This window comes from Lichenostomus cassidix, chromosome 5 (genome assembly GCF_008360975.1).
Source record: "Lichenostomus cassidix isolate B80296 chromosome 5, HeHo_3.0, whole genome shotgun sequence".
Taxonomy (NCBI): domain Eukaryota; kingdom Metazoa; phylum Chordata; class Aves; order Passeriformes; family Meliphagidae; genus Lichenostomus; species Lichenostomus cassidix.
The window spans coordinates 21734127-21755217 of NC_139486.1; the positions used below are offsets into that span (position 1 = coordinate 21734127).

General features: G+C 52.4%; 2 protein-coding genes across 7 annotated transcripts in view; one reads left to right on the forward strand and one right to left on the reverse strand.

Moving 5' to 3' along the window:
• The first annotated feature begins 6965 nt into the window (after positions 1-6965).
• NGB (neuroglobin) lies at positions 6966-13561 on the forward strand. Of its 3 annotated transcripts, XR_014852528.1 has the most exons (5): positions 6966-7179; positions 8413-8524; positions 10061-10180; positions 11351-12759; positions 13172-13561. XR_014852528.1 is itself a non-coding variant. In XM_085061687.1 (4 exons), exons 1-4 carry the CDS (start codon positions 7073-7075, stop codon positions 11495-11497), a joined length of 486 nt encoding a protein of 161 aa, XP_084917813.1. In that variant the 5' UTR covers positions 6966-7072; the 3' UTR covers positions 11498-13561. The 3 variants fall into 3 exon arrangements, 2 of the variants coding, with proteins under 2 accessions (XP_084917813.1, XP_084917814.1); XM_085061687.1 differs by having other exon boundaries at positions 11351-13561; XM_085061688.1 differs by lacking the exon at positions 11351-12759 and having other exon boundaries at positions 12793-13561.
• A 1221-nt stretch (positions 13562-14782) lies between these two features.
• TMEM63C (transmembrane protein 63C) overlaps positions 14783-21091 on the reverse strand; it is a 30264-nt gene continuing 23955 nt past the window's right edge. For all 4 annotated transcript variants that reach the window (XM_085061683.1, XM_085061684.1, XM_085061685.1 and 1 more), the window contains 10 exons: positions 20683-20836; positions 20055-20161; positions 19166-19252; positions 18577-18642; positions 18303-18465; positions 17975-18080; positions 17590-17757; positions 17197-17312; positions 16977-17048; positions 14783-16895 (listed from right to left, as the gene is read on the reverse strand). In XM_085061683.1, the coding sequence (XP_084917809.1) occupies positions 16683-16895; positions 16977-17048; positions 17197-17312; positions 17590-17757; positions 17975-18080; positions 18303-18465; positions 18577-18642; positions 19166-19252; positions 20055-20161; positions 20683-20836 (1252 nt within the window). In that variant the 3' untranslated portion in view covers positions 14783-16682. The remainder of the gene's footprint in view (positions 16896-16976; positions 17049-17196; positions 17313-17589; positions 17758-17974; positions 18081-18302; positions 18466-18576; positions 18643-19165; positions 19253-20054; positions 20162-20682; positions 20837-21091) is intronic.

Sequence of the window (21091 nt, forward strand, 5' to 3'; positions counted from 1 at the left end):
TGTGTCTAGAATCTTGGGGTGGGGTTTTTCCTCCTTTTATCTTTTCCTCACAGACGTGCTTGAAGTAACAACAGGAACTTTAAACAGACCCACTGGAGAGTTTAATCTAGGATAGTGGTGATGTACATCAGCTTTTAGCACACAGGTGTTGGTGGGCTGCAATTCTAGGAGATCAGATTTTATTGCAATTCAAGCAGTGTGTTGGTAAGCACAACAGGAGATGAAACTGGTACATTTGGAGAAGAATGAAATACTGTCTGTTGAGGCAGGTTTATTTCTCCCTATTAAAGATGTGTTAAATTTTCAGTATGTATCATATATCAGGTTTAATGGGTATTTTCGTCAAGCTTCTGATAGGTTGCCTATGAACACTTCATTTGACAGATCAAGCACTTTATTCAGGAACCCAACATTTTTCTGTAATTCATTCTTGTGTTCAATCCATAGTGTCCATAACATCTAACTGGTGCACACTTTTGTACAAATGAGGCCCTTGCTGGGAACTAAATGCAAGAATCTGTGCAGAATCTGGCTGTTCTGAGGGGCCAGTGTATGCTTTTGAGTACAGTGTAATAAGGGGTTGCTTGGGCTGGAACTAGATGGGAAAAACTAAAATACAGCCACCTTATCTGGGACTACACATTGATGCCCCAATCAGTGCTGGAGGAGAGCCAACCAGTTTGTTTTGACATGTTCCAAGGGCTGCTGAAGTACAGCCAGGACAGCTAGAAACTGGACTGGCCTGTACAGGGTGATACAATAGGCTATTAAATGGTTACTGAAAAGCCTATTGACTTCTTGTATTGCTTCACACAGTGCAAGTTACTCTTTGGATATTGTCTGATCAGGGCTATTGTTCTGGAAGGGAGGATTGCTGATACAGAAGCTGTGCTAGAATGTACAGAGATGACCAAAAAAGAATGAAGTATTGTTCAGAAAATGCTAATAATACCTGAAGTAAAACTTTGCTTCTCACTGCCCTCTAAAGGAAGAATGACTTCTTTCTGCTGGTAAGTGATCTCACATGGGTGAACATTGGTGACTGATTCCAATTTGCCCTTGATTTGAACCTGCCAGATTAGTAGGCTTCTAGATTCCAGCCATCACCCTGTTATCTGTTCCTCAACAAAAATGAGGCCTTTTTACAACCTGCTGTTTAATAGAGATTTTATGGTGTCTTTAAGCTGCTTCTTAATCTTCTATTTTATAACCAACTAGAACTTACAATGCAAATTGCTTCCTTTGGCCCTCAATTTCCCATGACTCCGTTCTCATTTTCTTCAGTTTACCCAGAGTTTCCCAAACTGTACCATGTCTTCCAACCTCAGTCTCCTCAGGTCCATGTGCTGAAATCTGTCTTCACTACACCTACCACTGCTGCCTGGTTTACATCCCAGGATTGTGCTTGTACACTTTGGAGTTGTTTTCTAATGCATCACCACTACCTCTGTAACTCTGGCCCATGTAATGCATACTCTGGGTGCTTTATGGATGTAAGTCTGATAAGCATGATAATTGTTGTAAATTGCTTTTCCATTTTTATCCTTCTTGCAGTCATTGCTTTGTCTCTGTGTTGCATCCAAAGCCAGTAATCTCCCATGACAATGGAGCTGACAAAAGGTAGTCTTCAGGCTTCATTCAGCTGACCTGTTTTTTTCACCATGTATTTTAGGGTGAGGTGGTTCTGAAGTATCTGGGTTTCTCCATTGACCACTAAAAGGGAGTTTAGATTACTTGCCCTTTTGAAAGCATCTGTGTTGGATCAGCTGAGTCACACCCTGGCAGTGTGCTGGTGCCTTGCAGTGCTTTAGTGACAGTAACTATTTGGTTACAAGGTGGAGGATGAAAGCAGCTGGGAAGTGGAGAGAATCAGTTAAGATGAAAATATGAACATGCCTAAAATGGTACATCTTGACTTATATCAGAAACAGTGTGGCCAGCAGGACCAAGGCAATGATTGTCCCCTACTCAGCCCCACACTCAGTGTGGTGAGGCCACACCTCAAATCCTGTGTTCAGTTTTGGGGTCCCTCACTTCATGAAAGACATTGAGGTACTGGAGCCTGTCCAGAGAAGGCCATAAAAGCTCGTGAAGGGTCTAGATCACAAGTCTGATGAGGAACAGCCAAGGGAGCTGGGATTGTTTATCCTGGAGAAAAGGAGGCTCAGGGGGAACCTTATCCATCTCTACAACTACCTGAAAGAAGGCTGTAGAGGTGGGGGGCAGCCTCTTCTCTTAAGTGACAGGATGGGAGGAAATGGCCTCAAGGTGTAACAGGCCAGGTTTAGATTGAACATTAGGAAAAATTTTTTCACTCAGAGGGTGGTCAGGCATTGGAACAGCCTGCCCAGGGAAGTGGTGGAATTACCATCCCTTAAAGTGTACAGAAAACATGTAGATGCAACACTTGGGGATGTGGTGTAGTGGTGAACCCAGCAGTGCTGGGTTAATGCTTGGGCTTCATGATCTTGGAGGTCTTTTCCAACCCTAACAATTCTTTGATTCTATGATCTTTATTTAAGATCTATGAAATGTGTGAGAGCAGCCAAATAAAGCCAGTGCTGCTGAAGAAAGTAAATTTAGACAATTTGATAACTTCCAGGGAAAATCCCATTGGAAACAAGTCTGAGAAGCAATATGTAAATAAAAGTCAACAAGAGCTCAAGCACCAACTATCCCAGTACAAGGCAAGGCCAGAAATAGCCAAAGAAGCCAAAGATAAGAAGCTGAGTAAGAAGTTATTAACTTCAAATGCAAGAGAGAAGTATCCAGAAAGTGAGAATGCAAGTTACTAAGGGCTGCTATGACGGAGTCATGGCAGGGGAAAGCAAAAAAGCTGCTTCACTAAATGAAGACATAAAGAGGAGTATCAAAGTTAATGAAAAACTGTCAGGACATAGGTAGTAAGAGATGGATCAAGAATTAGATCACTACTTGGCAGAGGTGGAAAGGCATGAACTGATGGATCACTGAAAAGTTGTACACCCATCTTCAAACGCTTTTATAATAAACTCCCTACTGGGTTTCCCATTATTTTTCCCTATGCTGTTTTTTATCAGGCTAGTTTGTTTCTTCCTTACTTAATATTTCTGTTTGGTCTTTTTGAATATTGCCAAATTTCATACTCCAGGTCTCCATAGTAATGGTGGGAGCAAGCAAACTCTGCATCTTAATCATTTTATGGACAAGATTATTATCTCCTGGATCGCTTTTGATTCTTGTTATGCAAACATGTTTTGTGACTTGCTTTGCCACTCAGCTGTGCTGCATCATGGCCTGAGGGGGTAGGTTGAGAAGACTGCTGGGGATGTTGCATGACTTCTGCTCCCACCTAAGGATGGGGATGTGAGTCTGGGAAAAACAGAACCTGTCATAATCTGTGGGTTTGAGACTGGAGACAAGGGGAAACAAAGGGGATTAGCCAAGCCCAGGAGTCTGTATCCTAAGTGAGCAGGGAGCCTGAGGCAGATAGATCAGAGTGTCATTATTCATGAAGACTCACAGACATAGAATTGGAAACGAGCAGGAGTTCAAAGGGGGATATGGGTTTGTTAGTGCAGCAGTTGGGATGAAAACTGACAGTGCCACAGCAGCACGTGCAAAGCAGTCATCCCTGGGCAGGGAGGGTTGTTCTCCAAGTACTGTGAACCGTGAGTGCTGGGTTGGGGACTGGCATTTGCAAGTTTATTCCTAGTTCTGTCACACTGTTTTATGAGATTGGGCAGCTTTCTTTCCATGTGGGTAAACCAAGGCATTGAACAAATACAGCCAACACGTGGCAAGGGAAGTTAAGAGTGTTGGTACTGTAACTTGAAGTAGCTGTAGATTACAATAATGAAACCCACTGCAAACTAAAAACATTAAAAGTTTGTGTTCTCCCAAAGCAAAAGAGCATTATCATCCTCTTTGCATGTCAGTAAATTTCTTCAAAAACCTCCCTCCCCTTTCTTCAGATGGTCTACAGATTATTTTGGAGCAGTCTGTGCTGCTGACCTGCTTGTTCTTCACTCATGAGGGTTCCAGGGATGGTCTTGTAGAAATCCAAGAGCAGCTCAGAAAAGAGCTGAACTGTCAGGTTAGATGCATGAAGCCAAGGGAGCTGGGAACCATCACAGGAAACCTTCAGACCAAGGAAACATTTGCATTGTTCAACTTCTTGCTGAGATTCTCATGCGTGAAGGCTCACAAAACATTTGGAACAAGAGGAAAGGTTTTCTTCTTTGTTTCCTGGTACTTCAAATCCTCTCTGGACTCCACTTGTGCTCTCAGCCGCTCCGTGCTGTGACAGCAGGAGGAACTTCAACAGCCACGTACCTGCAAGGGAGAAGCTGCTTTGCACACAGGCAAGACCACCGTGTCTCCCAAACCCTCAGACTTTTAAATCATTTGAATGGTCGTTTGGATGTTTCTTACCCCTGAAATCTCCCTGTCTCTCATCTCAAGTCCCTCCTTGCAGCTCCTGTGCTGGGAGACCTATGCTGTCACAGGGGAAAAAATGCTGGATTTATTAAGAGTGGAGATGTATCAGTGCCAGAAGGCAGCAAAGGGATGGATTCACTGTTCAGAGGGTCAGGGAAGGTGGGGAAACTGCTCCTGGATGTATCCTGCCCAGAAGGAGCTGTTGCTGGGGGGCAGGGAAGAGTTCTTAGACTCTGCTCTGTGTCATACCAGTGTGGGGTTTGGGTACCAACAGGTGGGTGGGGGTGAGTGCAGCCCACTGCCCCTTTCATCAGCTGAGACACCCATATTTTCCATGGAAGGAATGCACATCAGGCTCAGCACCCTCACTGCTGCCGTTATGTCTGGTCTGTTCCGACACCTGTGCCTTGTTTGTGAGTGTTCAGCTGCCACCTGCAGCACAGAGGGAAGGTGCAGGAGGGAACATTTTGGACAAGAGCCACCATTTTTTCTTGCCATCATAGCTTCACTGCTACTGTCTGAGACACCCTTGCCATCAGGAGCAATGGCTGAACATGAACTTTGTTGTTGCCCTGGCATAGTGTAGCTGACATGATGCCCTATGTGGATGGGAGAAAAGGTGTCCCACATTCCAACTAATCTTCAGGAACTGGTCACTCTTAAATACAGCTTACTTTTGTGGAGTTTCTCTTCCTCCACTATCAGCCAGCTCTGAATGTATACAAAATATTGCTAAGGCAAATATTCAGCCTTGGCTGCTGCTCCGACTGCACATACGTGCTTCAGCTCTGCTCTTCAGAATCCTGTGGCCTAGGATGACTCTCCATGCTCCTTTCCAGTGCCCTGGCAGCACAGCACTGCCTATCTGTTCTACCTTTTATTGTTAGCCAGGGCCAGGCTGAACTGTCCGGCCAGGCTCTGGTGAAGCTGCACATCTGTGTGGTTGTGACAAGTGGCTGAAATGTCAGAGTACCTTCCACAGATCACACATGATTACACTTCATGCTCGTTGTTGTGCCCTTGATCAGCTGTGAGATAGCTAAAGGTTAATGTTGGCGCTGGCGCTGCTGGGCTGCTGTTCTCCGCCCTGCTTGGATTAACCCTGTATTTCCCACTGCTCTCCCAGCTGCCCTTTCAGGCTCCCTGCGGCTTCAGCAGTTTATCATCGCAGTGACTTAGCAGCAGCCCCCAGTGTGAACATGCCCTTTGAAACCACACAGTTAGGATGGTGTTTTATCTGACTCCTTAGTTCCATCTGACAGTTTAATTTTTTATTTTAGCTTGTTGGACTCTTCCTTCAAGAGCCCAACTTTAGGACAGGGTTCTTCAGCTTCCTTTAATGCATGTGGAGCTTTTCTTAGGTAGCATCTTCTCTGGTCTGCGCTGAGAACACGAGGTTTCAACATCCTGAGAAAACAGGTAATTCATTCTGGCACTTTCAGAGCTGTCTCAGGTGGCTTCCTGCTGTCACTGCAGTCAGTGCTGTCACTCCAGCTCTATTGGAAAATGGGCCGTGGGAGACAAGCTGTGGCTGAGAACATAACATTGTGCCTTTGAACTCATCTCCTCCCAGGGAATGTTTTCAGTTCTCCCACAAGGAGAACCTCCTTTCTGCCTGCACTGAATCAACGTGCTCCTGGGATGGGTTGGAGGCTGCTGTCTTTTCTCCTGATTACCAGAAATAAATCTGATGTACAGAAGCAGGACTTGTAATAAGATCAGCGCAATTGTTATTTTGGTGCAGACTGTAATGGTTTCAGTAATATTTGCGCTTTTGCGTTGTTCACATCCTTCTGAAAACCTTAACTTTCCTGACTTCCCTTGTCCGGCTTGAGACCTCATTTGCCTCTTCTTGCTTTGTTTCCTCTGTGCTGCCTAAATCCTGGGGCCAAATTGAGCAGTGTCTGAACAGGAAAGAGAATCTGTGCACCCTGAACATATTTGATGAAGATGACATGTCTTCTCATCTGTTATTAACAACTTCGCCTGGTTCAGCAGGCATAATTAGCCTTAAATTAGACACGTATCTTGCAGTGTCTAGACTGCATCTGCCTGTGGAGATAGCAGGTGGCTGCATGGCATCCCTAGTCTCAGTGGAAGTGGCCAAGAGCAAGAGGATGCTCCGGCATATTGCTGAGGCCCTCCCAAGCAAAGTTACACTCAGAGTGAGCTGTGCTGATGGTGGCCGAAGGTGGTTGGGTCCCGATGGTCCGCTTGCTGTCATGGCTCTACCCTGCTGCTTCACTAGGAAAATCAGGACAACGGGAAATGTCAACCGTGAAACAGCTGAACTTTCTGCTCCGGCCCCCGGGCCTGGGATTGGGAAGTTTGGGGATTTTGAATTTCTTTTTCCTTCCTTCCATCCCCCTTCCTTCCTCCCCCCGAGTGGGAAATACTCGGTGAGCTCTCGCTTCCCCGGCCGGGGCAGCCGCAGGTGGGGCAGAGCGGCCGCGGGGCTCGGCGGTTCCGCGGGCGGAGCGCGGATGCGGCCGCGGCGGGGGGCGCGGGGGCGGAACCCCGGGGGGCGCGGGGGCAGCGCGGAGCGAGGGGCGGGCGGCCACAGCTCGCCGGGCCCTCCGCCCGCCGAACAGCCGTGCCAGCGCCTCGCCTCGGCTCGCCGCGGGCGGCCAGGGGCAGGGCCCCCCGGCCCGCCATGGAGAGCGGGATGCCGCTGTCGGGCGGGCAGCGAGCGCTGATCCGGGAGAGCTGGCAGCGGGTGAGCGGCAGCCCCGTGCAGCACGGCCTCGTCCTCTTCAGCAGGTGAGCGGCGCGATGCGGCCACCGGCATCCCCGTCCCGGCCGCCTCCCCGCCCCACGACGGGTGCGGGAGGGATGGACGGGCTCCGCTTCTTGGAGAAAAACACTTCCCTCGGCTTGGCGATGGTTCCTGGATGGCTCCCTTCCCCGGCCTCTCTCCCCTCCCGGGGCTGGCTGTCCGCGGGGAGCCCAAGCCCCTCCGCCGCCAAGCCGCGGGTGCTGTGGGGCAGCGGCGTGGGGCAGGGCTGGGCTCCGCTCCGCACTGCTGCCCTGCCTTTCCCACCCTCCGCGAGTGAGAACTTCGCTACGCGGAGACGGAGAGTGAGAGAGAAGCGGCGGGCAGCTTTTGTGCGTTTCTGCCCCCTGATCCCTGCCTTGTAACCGCGACTTGTGCTCTTCGAAGGGCTGCGTCCGCTTGGCTCTGGGGACTGTATGGAACGGGCCGCCTGATCGCTCCCTGGGCAGGGAAGTGCTGTGCAGCCCCAGGCACAGACCTGGCCGCCAGGGAGGGATTCAGTCGCAGGGCAGAGGAGATGGTGTGCCGGGGGGAATGGCTGATACCCAGCTTCTTGCCTCTCTTAAGTAGATTGATGTAACAATTATGTGAAGAGAAAAAGGAAAAATCAATGAGAAGTTGTTTTAAAAGGACAACTGGAGAGTTGATGAGCAGCTTCCACAGCGAGTGGGATCCAGACCTCCCAGAGCAGGACTAGAGCAGTGACAACGGTGTGGGGAGGGAGAAGAGAGACTGTCTTTCCTGAATTACCAGTGGCCTGATAGTCCGATTATAGCTACCTAGGTGGCTGCTCCTGAGTCCCATATGTGCTGATATACACTGGCAGAGAGGACGGGGCAGGGGGCATGGAGGGGGAGGAAATGGGAGCTGATAATGGTGTTGGAGAATGGAGCATCAGCTGAATTTCTGCATACTCCCGCCTTGGTCCAGACGGCTGCTGGAGCTTGGAGGCAGCTGGGACAGGTTCTCAGGTGCCATAAACCTGTATCTGAGACCTGGAGTTATGGGCTAGAGAAAAAGAAAGGTTTTTGTCTATAGGTAATCTGGATTGCCCCACATTAAAAGTTTTCAGAACTTTTGGATCTTTTACAGGTGGGGAGGGATCAGTAGGTGGGAAGGGAGGCAGAAGTGGGCAGTGGGTGGGCTGGTGATGGGTTAAGTGGGACTTCAAATAAAGCTGAGGAAGTGAGAAGATGGGGCATTCTTTCTTGCTGTTGCAGGTTGTTTGACTTGGATCCTGACCTGCTGCCCCTTTTCCAGTACAACTGCAAGCAGTTTGCCAGCCCTCAGGAGTGCCTCTCTGCCCCTGAATTCCTGGATCACATCAGGAAGGTGAGAGAGGGGCTGTGGCATGGCTGGAGCACAGCCTCCATGGAGGAAGAAACTTTAGGCACAGATATGGGACTGTGGTGTGTCTGAACAGGGAATGCATGGGAAGTCTCCCCCTGAGATGGTAACTGCAGGGAGTTACACATGCTAGAAGAAGGCCAGGACAAAGTGTCCTACAACAGTGGGCAGGGGATGAGAATGCAGGTTGTGGTGGCTAAGAGGCACCATGCTGATTTCCATGCCCTCGTCTGAGAGTGGATTGCCTCCTGTGAACTCTGGAAGAGTCCTTCTACAGTGCAGGTGCCTCAGGGAGCTCGCCTCTGTCCAAATGAGGACTGAAGCCTCCTGCTTGGCCATGTGCTGACCAGGAGGTGTCACAGAGATGGGCAGTGGGCCAGGCTACCCTGGACCCTGCTGTGGGGAGGCTGTTAGTGCAGCTGCAGAGCCAGAAGCCCACAGCACCTCTCAGAGAGCCTCCGAGGGAGTGCTGCAGTATACATTCACCTCCTCCCAAAACAGAGAAAGGAGAAACACTGAGGAGAGGTGCTTGCATGGACAGAAGTATCCCTGGTGCAGCAGAGATCGTTTGCTGAACCCTGAAAAGCAGCCACACTGGGGCAGAGCACAGCCTTGGCTTGCAGATCCCTTCATAAACTGCCTGGCTCCATCTTTAAGCCAGTTTGGTGTTTTGCTTGCCTGTCTTTATTCCTTGTTAAGATGCTGTTCCAGGACTCTGCTCCTCTGATAGCTGCAAGCTTTTTGTTATTTTTCTAGCCTCTCTTTATTGGCAAAGTTAAGATTATTGCCTTGAGCTGAAATAGTTCTTTTGTTGGAGGTAAATTGCCTGTTGAAATTATAGAGCACAATTCTATCACCTCTTCGCTTTGCCAAGATAACCATGGCCTGGCTTTAATCTCTTCTTCTAATTTGGTGTGTCTGTTCCCTTCATCCTTCCTTAAATCTTTTCTGCCTGGTTTCCATTTGGCTCTTAATGCTTCTGGGATACCATGGTATGTGTTTTACCAGATGAGGTCAAGAGACCTGGCTGTACTCTCCACCCCATCTCTTCAAAATACCTTGGCTGATCCTGGAATTGGAGTGGCCCTATTCACAATTGCACCATGTTGGCAACTTCTAATTGGAAGCTCTAGTCCTGGCAACTTCTGGGGGTCCCATGCAGTTGTCCTGGGGTCCTAGGAGTCATAATGATTACATCAGCATTGGGTCTTAACCTGCAACTGCTCTGCTGCTGGGGTTTTTACCCTTTCTGGGACAGGGTGGTCAGCAGTGCTGCTTGCTGTGCACCTCTGGTAGTGTCCCTTGGAAGGATGGGGTGTGTGCTGCTGCCAGCCTCACTGATGTGACACACCAATCACAGCAGAGCAAAGGAAAGCTCAGAGGGCATCTGGGCTGGGAAGGTCAGGGCTGGGAAGGTCAGGCTGACAAGGGTGAAGTAGAGGTGTCAGAGTCCTCGTTTTCTCTGGGAGGGAAGCAGAACTTTTCTGTTAATGCCATTCTGCCTTTCTGCTCCTGCACTAGGTGATGCTGGTGATCGATGCTGCTGTGAGCCACCTGGAAAACTTGTCCTGCCTGGAGGAGTATCTCTGCAACCTCGGCAAGAAGCACCAGGCAGTTGGTGTGAAGGTTGAGTCTTTCTCGGTGAGGTGTCCTCTCTTGTCCCGCTGTGGCTGTGTTTGTTCACCCCTGCCTGCAGCCCTCAGCTGTCCCCATCCTGCTTCTGGTCTCCGCTGTCTGGAGAGAAAGCTGGTGGCTCAGGGCAGCCTGTCCAAGGTGCTGATACCAGTGTAGTGACACTGCCCAATGAGGGAAACCCTTGAGCTCCCCTCGTTTTCTGCCCTGGCCAGTAGGCCCAGGCAGAAAGGACAGATGGGAGCACGGCATTTCTACTGTTTGAAGAGGACCATGGTGTGGCACACTGCAGTCTCTCCTGGGCCACAGGGCTGCAGGCTCAGCCTTTGCCCTGGATCCTTTGCATCTAGTGCTCTGGGCATACCTCACCACATGTGGAAAAGGGAGCATCCACCTGGAAAAGGGAGCATCCACCTCTCTTTGTCTGCACTGGGATGGTGTTTGCTGCACCTCAGCCCCTGCTTCCTCCATGGCAGTAAGACCAGAGCATCTTCCATATTAAACCTTTGATTACTCCTCTCCTGCCATCAAGCATGGACAGAAGTGCAGTGGGGGAGCACAGGTTGAAGAAAAGCTTTCTAATCAACACATGGCTCATTCCTGATAGTGCTAGCTTTCGTTCTCTTCAGAGGGAGCAGGCTCCCTTGTGTTTGAGGTAGTGATCCCTACCAACCTGCACTCAGGGTGGGATGTTCCTGCATGGGGCTGCTCACAGCTCTGTGAGGAGCAGTGTCCTGTGGAGAAGCTTGAGAGTAATCAAGGCAGGCCCTAAGCATCCAGCGTGGGGTCTGACCCACTCTCCTGATGTCAGGGCATTGCTCAGCTCTGCTGCTCCACTGGCATGGCAAGGGATAGAGCCAGCTACCTGCACCTGGGAGCCACAGAAATTGGAGGTGTACCTCTCCCCCAGTGTTACATGTGCAGTGTCAGCCCTTGCTCCCTGACTTCCACTCCCCACTCATCCACAGTGAGGGCCAGCACAGGGCAGCGGAAGGGAATGACATGGGATGATTCTGGGCCCCCTCTGACCAGCCAGGGACTGGAGGGGCACTGGTACTGTTGGTGGAAGAGGAGCAGGTGCCCAGCAATAGGAGAAGTCAGAAAAGGAGGTGAAGTGAGACAAGGGACTGCATGTCATCCTCTGGTGCTGTGCTTGACACCTCCCTGTTTGATTTGCAGACTGTTGGCGAGTCCTTGCTGTACATGCTGGAGAAATGCCTTGGTGCTGCCTTCAGCCCAGAGGTGCAGGAAGCTTGGAGCAAACTCTACAGTGCTGTGGTGAAAGCCATGCGACGTGGCTGGGAAACACTCCCAGAAGGGGACTAGATCCTGCCAGCCATCCCTATCCCTGACCACGCAGCTGTCCTGAGCATGGGGAGCACTCACGCCTCACTCTCTGCCTCTCCCCACCTCTTTCTCTGCACACCAGCCCATGGCTGTCTCCACCACTCACACGTGCTGCGGGGCTCTCATGTGATTCCAGCCTGCTTCAACACGAGCGTGTCTCTGCCTTTGCTAAGGGCTGGTGGGGTATGTCCCTGCAGCAAAGCCTGGCAGTGCCACAGCACAGTATGCCACCCTGCCCCAAGTTCCTTCAGGAACATCAGCACCCATGTACCTACTCTGGCTTTTAGCTTGCTCATCTTCCCTCCTCTTGCTACCCACCCTAGTTAGGTGACAGGTGGCATAGGCCTCTTGGGCTTATTTGCCCAAGATCCTATTTGCTGTGCTTGTGCCTGCCAGGTCTGGCACTGTTCAATCCTCCTGTGCTGCTGTACCTGGTTCAGCTGTGGCAGTGATGGATTTGGCTCCATCCAGGGGCAGAGGCAGCAAGAGGGTGGGACTGGTCACACTATGCGGCTGTCCTCAAACCTTGCAGAGAGCTTTTCCCCCTCTCCCTTCACCAACACATCACTACTAGATGGTTAATCCAGGTGCTTTCTTCTGCCTTGCCTCTGACCTGGATGAGATCCCTGGCTTTTCCCTGTGTCAGGTTGGCCACAACTCAGTAGGTTTCCCTGGGATGTTTCAGGCAGTGGTGTCACGTTAATCCCAAAATGAGACTGCTTTTGGCAGGGCTGGGCTGCCAGCTGAAAGGCTTTGTGTTTGATTTGGCCAGTTGGATTAACCTTAGAGCCATCTGAAATGCAGCAGCAGCAGCAGCAGCAGCAGTTTCTGTTTACTGCTTTGTGTTAAGGAAAAGAAAGTAAATACAAGGAAAAGATGTCTTAAAATATAAATGGAGGTTGCAATCCTGTCATAGCAACTGCTTCCAGAAAATCTGGCTCTTGGCCAGAGGAAGCATAGCTGGAATCCTTCTGCTGATGCTGTCAGAATCTGGAGCACTTCCCAGCTGCTCACAGTGCCCATCTGCAGAGTTCCTCACCCTCACAGGAATGAGAAGACAGCATCTGCTAGAAGGAATCCCAGAAGATGCTGAGAGGCAGCACCTGAGGGTTCTGGTGGGGGGGCTGGACTTGAGCGCTTTGAGGAAGAGTTCATCTTACTGGGGAGGTCACTGTGGAACAAGGAGAACCATGTTTCTAGCCACCACTAGCCCCAGAGCAAGGACACAGAGTAATTATTTGGTTACAGGCAGCACTCTTTTTTTGCTTCTTCAGGACAAGAGGAGCCTGGTGTTGAGGTCTGAGATGGTTCTGTTCTGGAGACACATTCCTCCTGCTCTCAGATATCCTCCACTCTAGAGTGGGAGAAGGCTGCCTGCTCATCGTAACTGAGGTCTCCTAGACCCATGCCATGGAGGGGATGATGGGGTGCCCTGTGAGATGGGTCTCTAGCTCCCTGCCACCAGGCCTGATGCTAGCCATGGGCTTCCAGCAAGAAAAGAGTCCTCCAGCTGTGTTTGGGAGGCAAGCTCATAGGTGTTGTGAAACAGGCAGTGAACATTGCTATGTTCATGGTCCTCCCCATGGTACCATGTTCTGCCTCTGCAGCCCTGCAGTGTGGTGGTGCATCCTGGCCCACAGCTCCCTCCATCAGCTGTGTCTGGTGAAGTCCTCCTCATTGTTGCACCCAGCAGTGGGGGATGGAGGAGGAGGGGCTGTGGGGAGACACAAACTTTGATGGCATGATATGGGGCAGGAGGGTTTGGGAATGGAGATGTCCTCTTTGCAACCCTGTTCTGAGGCATCAGCCTTCAGCACCATGGGAGTGGGACACCTTCTGGCTCTGTGTGACAAGTAGGCAGCTGTGTGATGGGTGGGGTGTGGGTGTTAATGCCCAAACCATCCCTGCTCCCTCTAGCTTTCCCAGCTCCTTGACTTCTGCTCTTCTGTGCCACATTCTGTGTAACTCCCAAGAGAACTGAACTAGTCTGTGTGCCTCTTATACCCAGCTGTACTGTTTAATAAAGAGCAACAGTGAGTCTTAGCCCTTTTTGATGCCTTGTGTTTAATATAAAAGGCCCAAGCAGGCCAGAAAAGAAGGATAACAGGGATTTACTGGTTTCTTTTTGATTCTAGTGTTGGAGATACTGGTCACTGGGAGCACCTGTGTAGTGCACCTCAACTGACATGAGAAGGGAGCCTGTATGGAGCTTTTGTGCCTGGTAATTGAAAGAGTGAGCAGTAGAATTAGAATTCTCTAATGGAAATAGAATTTTAAGCAATCAGCCTAAAAATCTCTATTCTGTTGTTCAGCTGCTGCCTTTGGTTTTTGACATAGCCTTTGTTCACCTGTTTCTGGTCACGTACTGCTGGTCACTCACAGCAGCAGAACACGGCCTCACAATGAAGCCCTGTCTGGCTCTGTGGAGTATCCACTCTGCCAGCTGGACTGCAGAGTCACTCCAGCAGCCATGCCTAGGGAGCAGCTTCCCATGCCTTCCCAAGCCCTTCCCATGCCTTCTGCTCTGTGCCATAAACCAGGGTGGCAGGGCTCACCCCAGGGAAGCTGTGGAGGAGCCAGCAGGAGGGACCTGCTGAAACCAGAGGCAAATCATTCAAGTAGGAATTCAGGTATGGAAGACTGTGTATTTTGGGAGGGAGGGGAAAAAAGAGCACAGTTTACTCAAAATTTAGAGGAAGACTTCAAAAATGACTTTAAAAAGTCCCCTTCCCTGGGACTTACTGGTGGGCAAGTCAGCTTTGGGAACTGCTCCATCCCCAGAGGCATTGGGTTCCCCCTGCCCCTTGTTGTGGTCCCAGAAGGGCTCCAGGCCACCCTCCTGCTACCTCCAGGCAGCATCTGCACCTTTGGTGGTGTTTTGAGCCAGCTCTGCCAATGGAGTGACGACTGACAGAAGATGGACAGGAAAGGCACATGACTGTCCCAGGACTGTAACTCATCCCAATACAGGGATGGTGCCAAGGGCTGTGCCAGTCTATCCGATGGGACACAGGGAGGCACTCTTCCACTCCTGCAATTTTGCTGCTTCTGCCCACTTGTTGGGGTTTGTTTTTGTGGGGGTTGTGGGGGCCACGGTGGACGTTCTAGAGGTGTCCACGCAGTTTCCTTGCCACTGAAGCCTCCACAGGACATCCCCAGGAAGGGTGAAAAGCAGCCCACAGGTGGGAAAAGTTGCCAGTGACAAGGGTTCCCCTATACGGGTGCCAGGAAAGATGTGTGGAGGTGACGACACCAGGCAGCAGCTGGGTGAAGTCGTTTTATTCAAGGCACGATCATAGCAATAAATCACGAGAAGGTACAGACCTCTGGCACATTCCTACAGTGGGGTATCCAAGGGCAATCAGACCAGCAGCCCGAGCTCCCGAGGACACAGTGCCATTTGCAGGCACTTGCTTCTACCCTCAGAGAGGCCACCAGCATCCCCGTGCCCTGTCTGGGGCTGCCTCTGGAGCAGGCAGTGAGAGGAGCAGCTGAGCTGTGGGCAGCCACAGTTGCACCTGGGCAGGAGGCCACAACCCCCCAGGGCTGGGATTGGAAAGGAGCATCTGAGCTCAAGGCTCCCCCGAGGCAACCGCTTTTTGGCTAGTGTGCCGCAGCCACCGCCCCAGCATGCAGGAGTGTGGGTGGGACAGGGGCTATGGGACTGCCAGCCAGCCAAGCTGAGAGACACCAGCCCCAAAGGAATGTCCCAAGGGCCCACTTGAGATCCACAGCTCACTGCTAGGCTGCCTTTTAACCTCCCCCTGGCCTAGAACTGGTGCCCTGCATCCCAGTGGCACCACTAATGCTAACCAGCGCTACGGCTGAGCATCTGCCTTCACACAACAGCATTCCCCATGCTGGCAGCCCTGGTGCTGACAGAGCTGCACTTTCCTCCCTTCTCTCCCTGCACTGCCCTGGGATGGTGACAACTCTAGTTGCTCTGAAACTAGCAGGAGAATCAGGGACAGGAAAATCAGCCCTGAGGCCAAAGCAGGGTTGAGTGAGGAGACCCAGCACACCCAGGTGGGCTGTGGTGGGAGAGGGGCTGAGCAGGACAAGGATAAGCCCTCATCCCCAGGGACCACCACAGCTACTCTGGACGAGCTGGAAAACTCCATGGATGCTGTCTGAGCAGGAACTGGCGCATTTACACTAACCACAGCAGGACTCACACTCAAGAGGCAGTGTGGCTACTGGGTGAGCATCCCACAGCTGCAGTTTGTTGATGGGCAGGCAGGATGTGGTAGAACAGGAAAACCTGGAAGTCTGGGTCCTGCCTGTCCCCACTGTTCTGTTGCATCAGGATAGAGCCATGCTAGGTCCAATGGGCAGCCCCAGAGAGAGTGTGAGCATGACAGGGTGCTGCCAGGGAAGAGGAGTGACAAGGAGCTGCCCTCAAAGCCACTAAACACACTTGTCTCTTGTCCTCCCACTTCTCCCCAAGAGCCCAAGGACATAGGCATAGTGCAGCGAGATAGGAGGATGGGGTGGGAGGTCGAGGAAGAGCTGGGCTTGCATTTGAAGCCTGCCTTGGTGCAGGGCTGCTGGTGCTTAGGTAGGGGTTCTAATGGCAGATATAGGGACACTCACCTCTTCCACCAAAGCACACCCATGCCAGCAGTCCCTGCTAAAATGGGCAAAGTAGGGGCAGGCAGCAGTCTCCAGGACAGCAACAGGGGAGGCAGCAGGACAACTGCCCGAGCAGTGTGTGGGTGGGGTGAGATGAGATGCAAGGGGTAGGGGTGGCTGTCCCCTGCCACTGAGGACCCACAGGACAGTGTGGTGGCAGGCACATTCATCTGGGCTGTCTGGGCTGCTTCCTCCTCTCAGAGGGGCCAGGGCCTCCTTCCTGCCCTCAAAAGCATGGCCTCTCAGAAAGACCCTCTCCCCATACTGCTGCATCCCCTCTTCCCCAGTGTGGGCTGAAAGAGGCAGGCAGGGACAGGGGGACACTAGGGGGCTCAGCCAGTGCAGGGAGCGGGAGAGGCCATCAGAGCCTCCTGCCACTGCCCATGCAATGGGGTCTCCCCCTCATATCAGTCCTGTCATCCCCTGTTCCATTAGCAAGGTGGCCCCCACCAGTGCAGGGAAAGCTCCTTCCTGCCCCATGGCACATCCTCTGCTCTCAGCATGGTCGGTCCTCAGCCGGCAGCAGGGATGTTCACTGGTAACGAGCCTGGCTCTCTATCACAGGGCCACTCCTGTACTCGCCCTCCACTGTCTCCAGCTCTGTCTCGAAGCTCTGCAGCCCCCCATCCTCCCCGTCCTCTGCTGGCTCCAGGTGGTTGCCCATGGTGCCATAGGACTGGTGTGCCGGAGAAGCTGCTGGCGTCAGGCTCAGCTCAGGCTCCTGCAGGACAGTGGCCACAAAGAGCTGCCCCAGGGGGCAGTGGGCCATCAGGACCCAGGGGAACAAGGACAAGTGGCCACAGCAGGGCTGGGGAGGGGTACTCACATTGGAGTTAGGGGTAGAGGAAACACTGCTCCGCTCAACGTCATTGAAGGCGCTCTCAGACTGGTCAGACATCTGAGGAGAAGGAGGCCGTGAGGAAGCGATGGTTTGGGGGGCTCAGCTTTGATTGGGGACAGCCAGGTGCTATCTCAGACTCCCCATGGCAAGTGAGGAGGGGATGCACTGGGGTGAAGGAACAGAGTGGGTGGCTGTCTGCACTCACCTGGTAGCTGGAGGGTTTCCGTGGCTGCAGCTTCTTCAGGCAGAGGCCAAAGAAGGAGAAGACGATGCAAGAGAGGAGGACCACAAAGGTGAAGAGGGTGACAGGCCGGGTGGGACCTAGAGCAAAGAGACACTGGGGCAGCACATAAGCCTGGAAGAACCTGCTGCACCAGCTGAGCCCCAGGCTGGTGCCTGCTTTGGGTTTTACAATCTCTCAACCCCCTGCCCAAAACATGAGCTGACACCTCCTTCATATGCTAGGTCTTCATGACACCTTCCCCCTTCCCACCCTCCATGCCATGCCTAACTCAGGGGTAACACCAGTGGCTTGCCACCCCCAAGCATCAGACACAACCCTCAGCAGTGGCAGGGTACAGCCCCAAGCTCTCCCTACCGAGGCGCAGGACAGAGAAGAAGAGCAGCCAGAACATGCAGAGGATGGGGGCCACCACAACCTGGCTGATGGCAGCGACGTGGAGGCGCTGGTTCAGCTTGGTGGGGATGTACACATAGTAAATGTTGTACCGATCAACCATGTGCTTGAGCAGCATGTAGAGCAACCCTGGTGGGACAAGAGAAGCCATTTGGGTGGAGGGCAATGGGGACAGCTAGGACACAGGGACAGCCAGGACACAGGGACAGCAAGGCAGGCCCTGAGGATGATGCCCAAGGGTGCCCTCCTGTACCATGCAGGAAGCCTGCACTCCCACGCTGCTGCTGGTGGTTGGGACAGGCTGTTCTTGGCATGGCTGGGACCATGGGCATGGAATCAAACTCACCAAAGGGGACGATGATGGGGCAGGTGATGCTGTAGGTCATGACAACTGAGAAGATACAGCAGGTCCAGGCGTACTCTAGTCCAAACTGGAACTGGTATGCTTGACTCTGGGGCACAACCAACAGTGTCATTGCCGCCTCTGTCACTGCAAAGCCTGCACTTGCCTTTGCACCCTGGCCCACAGGATTGCCTCACCCCCACTAGCCCCCAAAAGGCTGCAGAAGTCCCCACAAGCATTCCCACAGAACCATAACAGCCTGAGTTTCCAGTGAGTGCCTCTCTGCTGTGCTGGGGGTCACGTAGGCTCCCAGGGGACCAGAGCCACATACCCGCTTGACGTGGAGCCGCTCAGGCTCGGACTTGGCAAAGCAGAGGCGAGCAGTGTAGACAAGGAGGCCTGGGATGCGCAGCAGCTCCGTGGCCGTCCCGATCAGGCTGGAGGTGACGACGTAGTTGACAAAGAAAGCGCCGTTGTCTGGGAGGAAAACACACCTGCCCCAGAGACACAGAGAGGATGCTCAGGCAGGAGCTGCAAGAGCTGCTGGTGGTTGACAAGAGGTGCTCCCGCTTGCCTGGGAAGTTTGGGAAGTTCCTGCTACTCACTGAAACTTGATTTCAGCCTCATCCAGAAAGTGGGTGTCGAAGAGCCAGCGGAAAAACAGGTCCAGGCTGGAGGGGAGAGAAGAGGAGCAGCTCAGAAAGAGAGGGAGCTGCAGAGCGATGTGAGAGACACCCAGCAGGCATTTGCTTTCCTCTGCCCTGAGTGGGCAAAAACCCTCTGGACTGTACACTGCCAGAGCAGCCCCTTCTGCCACAGGAGACCACCGTGGAGTGTGTGCTTGCCTCTTGGATGGCCAGGATCGCTGTAGCTGGGGCTATGCAGATACCTGCCTAGGTCCTTTTAGGGTCTGCTGAGCCCAAGCAGCAGCTGATGACTGCCACCAGCCCCCTTGGGTCAGCTGTGGCAGCCTGGTAAACTGCTCTGCTCCACTATTCTGCAGGGAAGGTTTCTGTCTGTGACCAGCTGTGAGCGGCTCAGCACTGATAAAGAGTGTTTTCCTCCCCAGAGACGGTTGTGTTTCAGTGGCAATGGGACCTTAGCCCTTTGGGGCTGGATTGCCAGGGTGAGGGGCCTGGGTGTGATCCCGGCAGCTCGTGAGCAGGGAAAGCAGCATGGCAGAGTGGTCCATACCTGCTCAGACCTAGTGAGGGCAGGATGATAACCATGAACACCAGGAAGAAGAAGCACTTGTGCATGGTGATCTGATTTTCACTTGACCTGAAGAGAGGGAAGACAAGAAAAGAACATTGCACTTTTTTGGGAAAGAGCAGCAGGAGGGGTGAGGGGCTGGGCTGGGTCTTGCTCTTCACCAAATAGTTACTCCCGGCCTCAGGAAGCTATGTGCATTTGATCTGTGCATCCACTGGGACCTTGTAAAGCCTCTCCCAGGCCAGGGTGTGCTCCTCACCATGAGGAATCTGCTGTAGTGAAAGCTCTCATACTCCCAGCCTCTCCCCTCCTCGTCCTTGCCCTCTCCTACCACCCCTCCTGGTATAGACACCCAACAAGAGGCAGATGGGTGTCTAGTACAAGTTCACGACCTCCCATTTCCTCCAGAAAAAGGAAGGGAGGTGGTAACAAAGTGCCTACAAGGAGTCATCAGACCAGGGGTAGGGGCTAATGGAGGGTCAAGACAGAGAACACATTGTAGGAGCTGGGCAGTTTCCTCTCCTTTAAGCATCTTGAACACGTACCTCTGCCTTGGAGGGCTGGGAACATGCCTGGGATGGCCCTGCTGCTGCCAGTCCACCATCACACTGTCCCTCTCACAAACTTCTTCAGATCCATCTTAAAACCACCTGACTTTGTCAGTAGCCTGAAAGTGTTCAGGACTATGGGAAGGAAATGGCTCCTTTGTGCATGGACTTGGGGCTCTTTCTATGGAGAGAAACACCCAAGGGGCTCTGCTCCACTGTGGGGGTCTGCTGCTCCCCTGCCTGCCTCCCTGCAGGTTGGGTTTCCCTTCCACTGCAGTTGCTCCCATCTATGGCAGCCCTGGGGGACTGTGGGGCCCCATTACCTTGTCCAGTGTGACTCGAAGAATGCTGAGTAGTAGACAAGGAAGGGCAAGAAGACGGAGAAGGCCCAGAGCAGCAGCGTGGGGAAAAACTGGGTGATGATGGGGTTCTGCAGGAAGAGAGATGCCAGACACCCTCTCAGGAACCCACCAGAGCACAGCCATGCTAGAGACAGCACATGATGGTGTGTGCAGCAGGTGGGCTGGGGCAACCCCTCCCTGGGCAGGGGCATTTGTTTCAGGATGTAAGAACTTGAGGCCATCCAAAGGTACCACAGCCATGTTCTGTGCCCCAGTGCCCACCCAAAAGCTCACAGCCCAATGAGCAAGAAGATGTGCTGCTGGTAGCTCCTAACACCTGCTGAGCTCTTTCCAGACCCTTCTTCTGGAACCTGACTTCCCCCATGGATACCAGCACCAAAGCTCAGGTTTGCACAGCTGCCCTAGGACTCTGCCACTGGAAACACAAGGAGAAGGGGATAGATAGCAAGCAGAGACATGACCACTTTTTGTCTCTCATCCTAGTGATGGCTTGTCTTCTTGGGCCAGTGTAGAGCTGGTACCCTCCCCCTGTCACAGACAAGCCTGGAAATTAGGACCTTTAGGAAAATTGGCATGGGTTAGGGACTACCTTGAGGCTCTCCACAGGGTGTGTGACATTGAACATGTCCATAGTGTTGACAATGATGGCTGGCGTAGTGAGGAAGAAGAGAAGGACGAACAAGCAAATATTAAGGAGGATGAATCGCACCCACCAGGATGTGCCACGGACTGATAAATTCTCCCTGTAAGAGGAAAACACAGCTTGGACATGATGAGGAGGAAAAGCCATGTGTCCAGCCTAAGTGGAAAAAGCCATGTGTCCTCCCAGCATAGCTTAATGAAGCTCTGCCTCCTGCTATCTGCCCCAACCATTCTGGCAGACGCTGCTCTGAGCTTGCCCTCTTCTCCTCCCCACACTGCTTTGCTGTCACATGCAGAGCCCCCTGGACCAGAGAACAGCCACAGCAGAGGTCCATACCACCAGGAGGCTTTGGAAT

What these genes read in the sequence shown, in the direction of transcription:
- NGB (XM_085061687.1), top strand. Translation starts at nt 7,073, where the DNA reads ATGGAGAGCGGGATGCCGCTGTCGGGCGGGCAGCGAGCGCTGATCCGG. An exon ending in GGCCTCGTCCTCTTCAGCAG is followed by an intron (nt 7,180 to 8,412) that starts GTGAGCGGCGCG and finishes TTGCTGTTGCAG; the next exon opens with GTTGTTTGACTTGGATCCTG. An exon ending in TCCTGGATCACATCAGGAAG is followed by an intron (nt 8,525 to 10,060) that starts GTGAGAGAGGGG and finishes CTCCTGCACTAG; the next exon opens with GTGATGCTGGTGATCGATGC.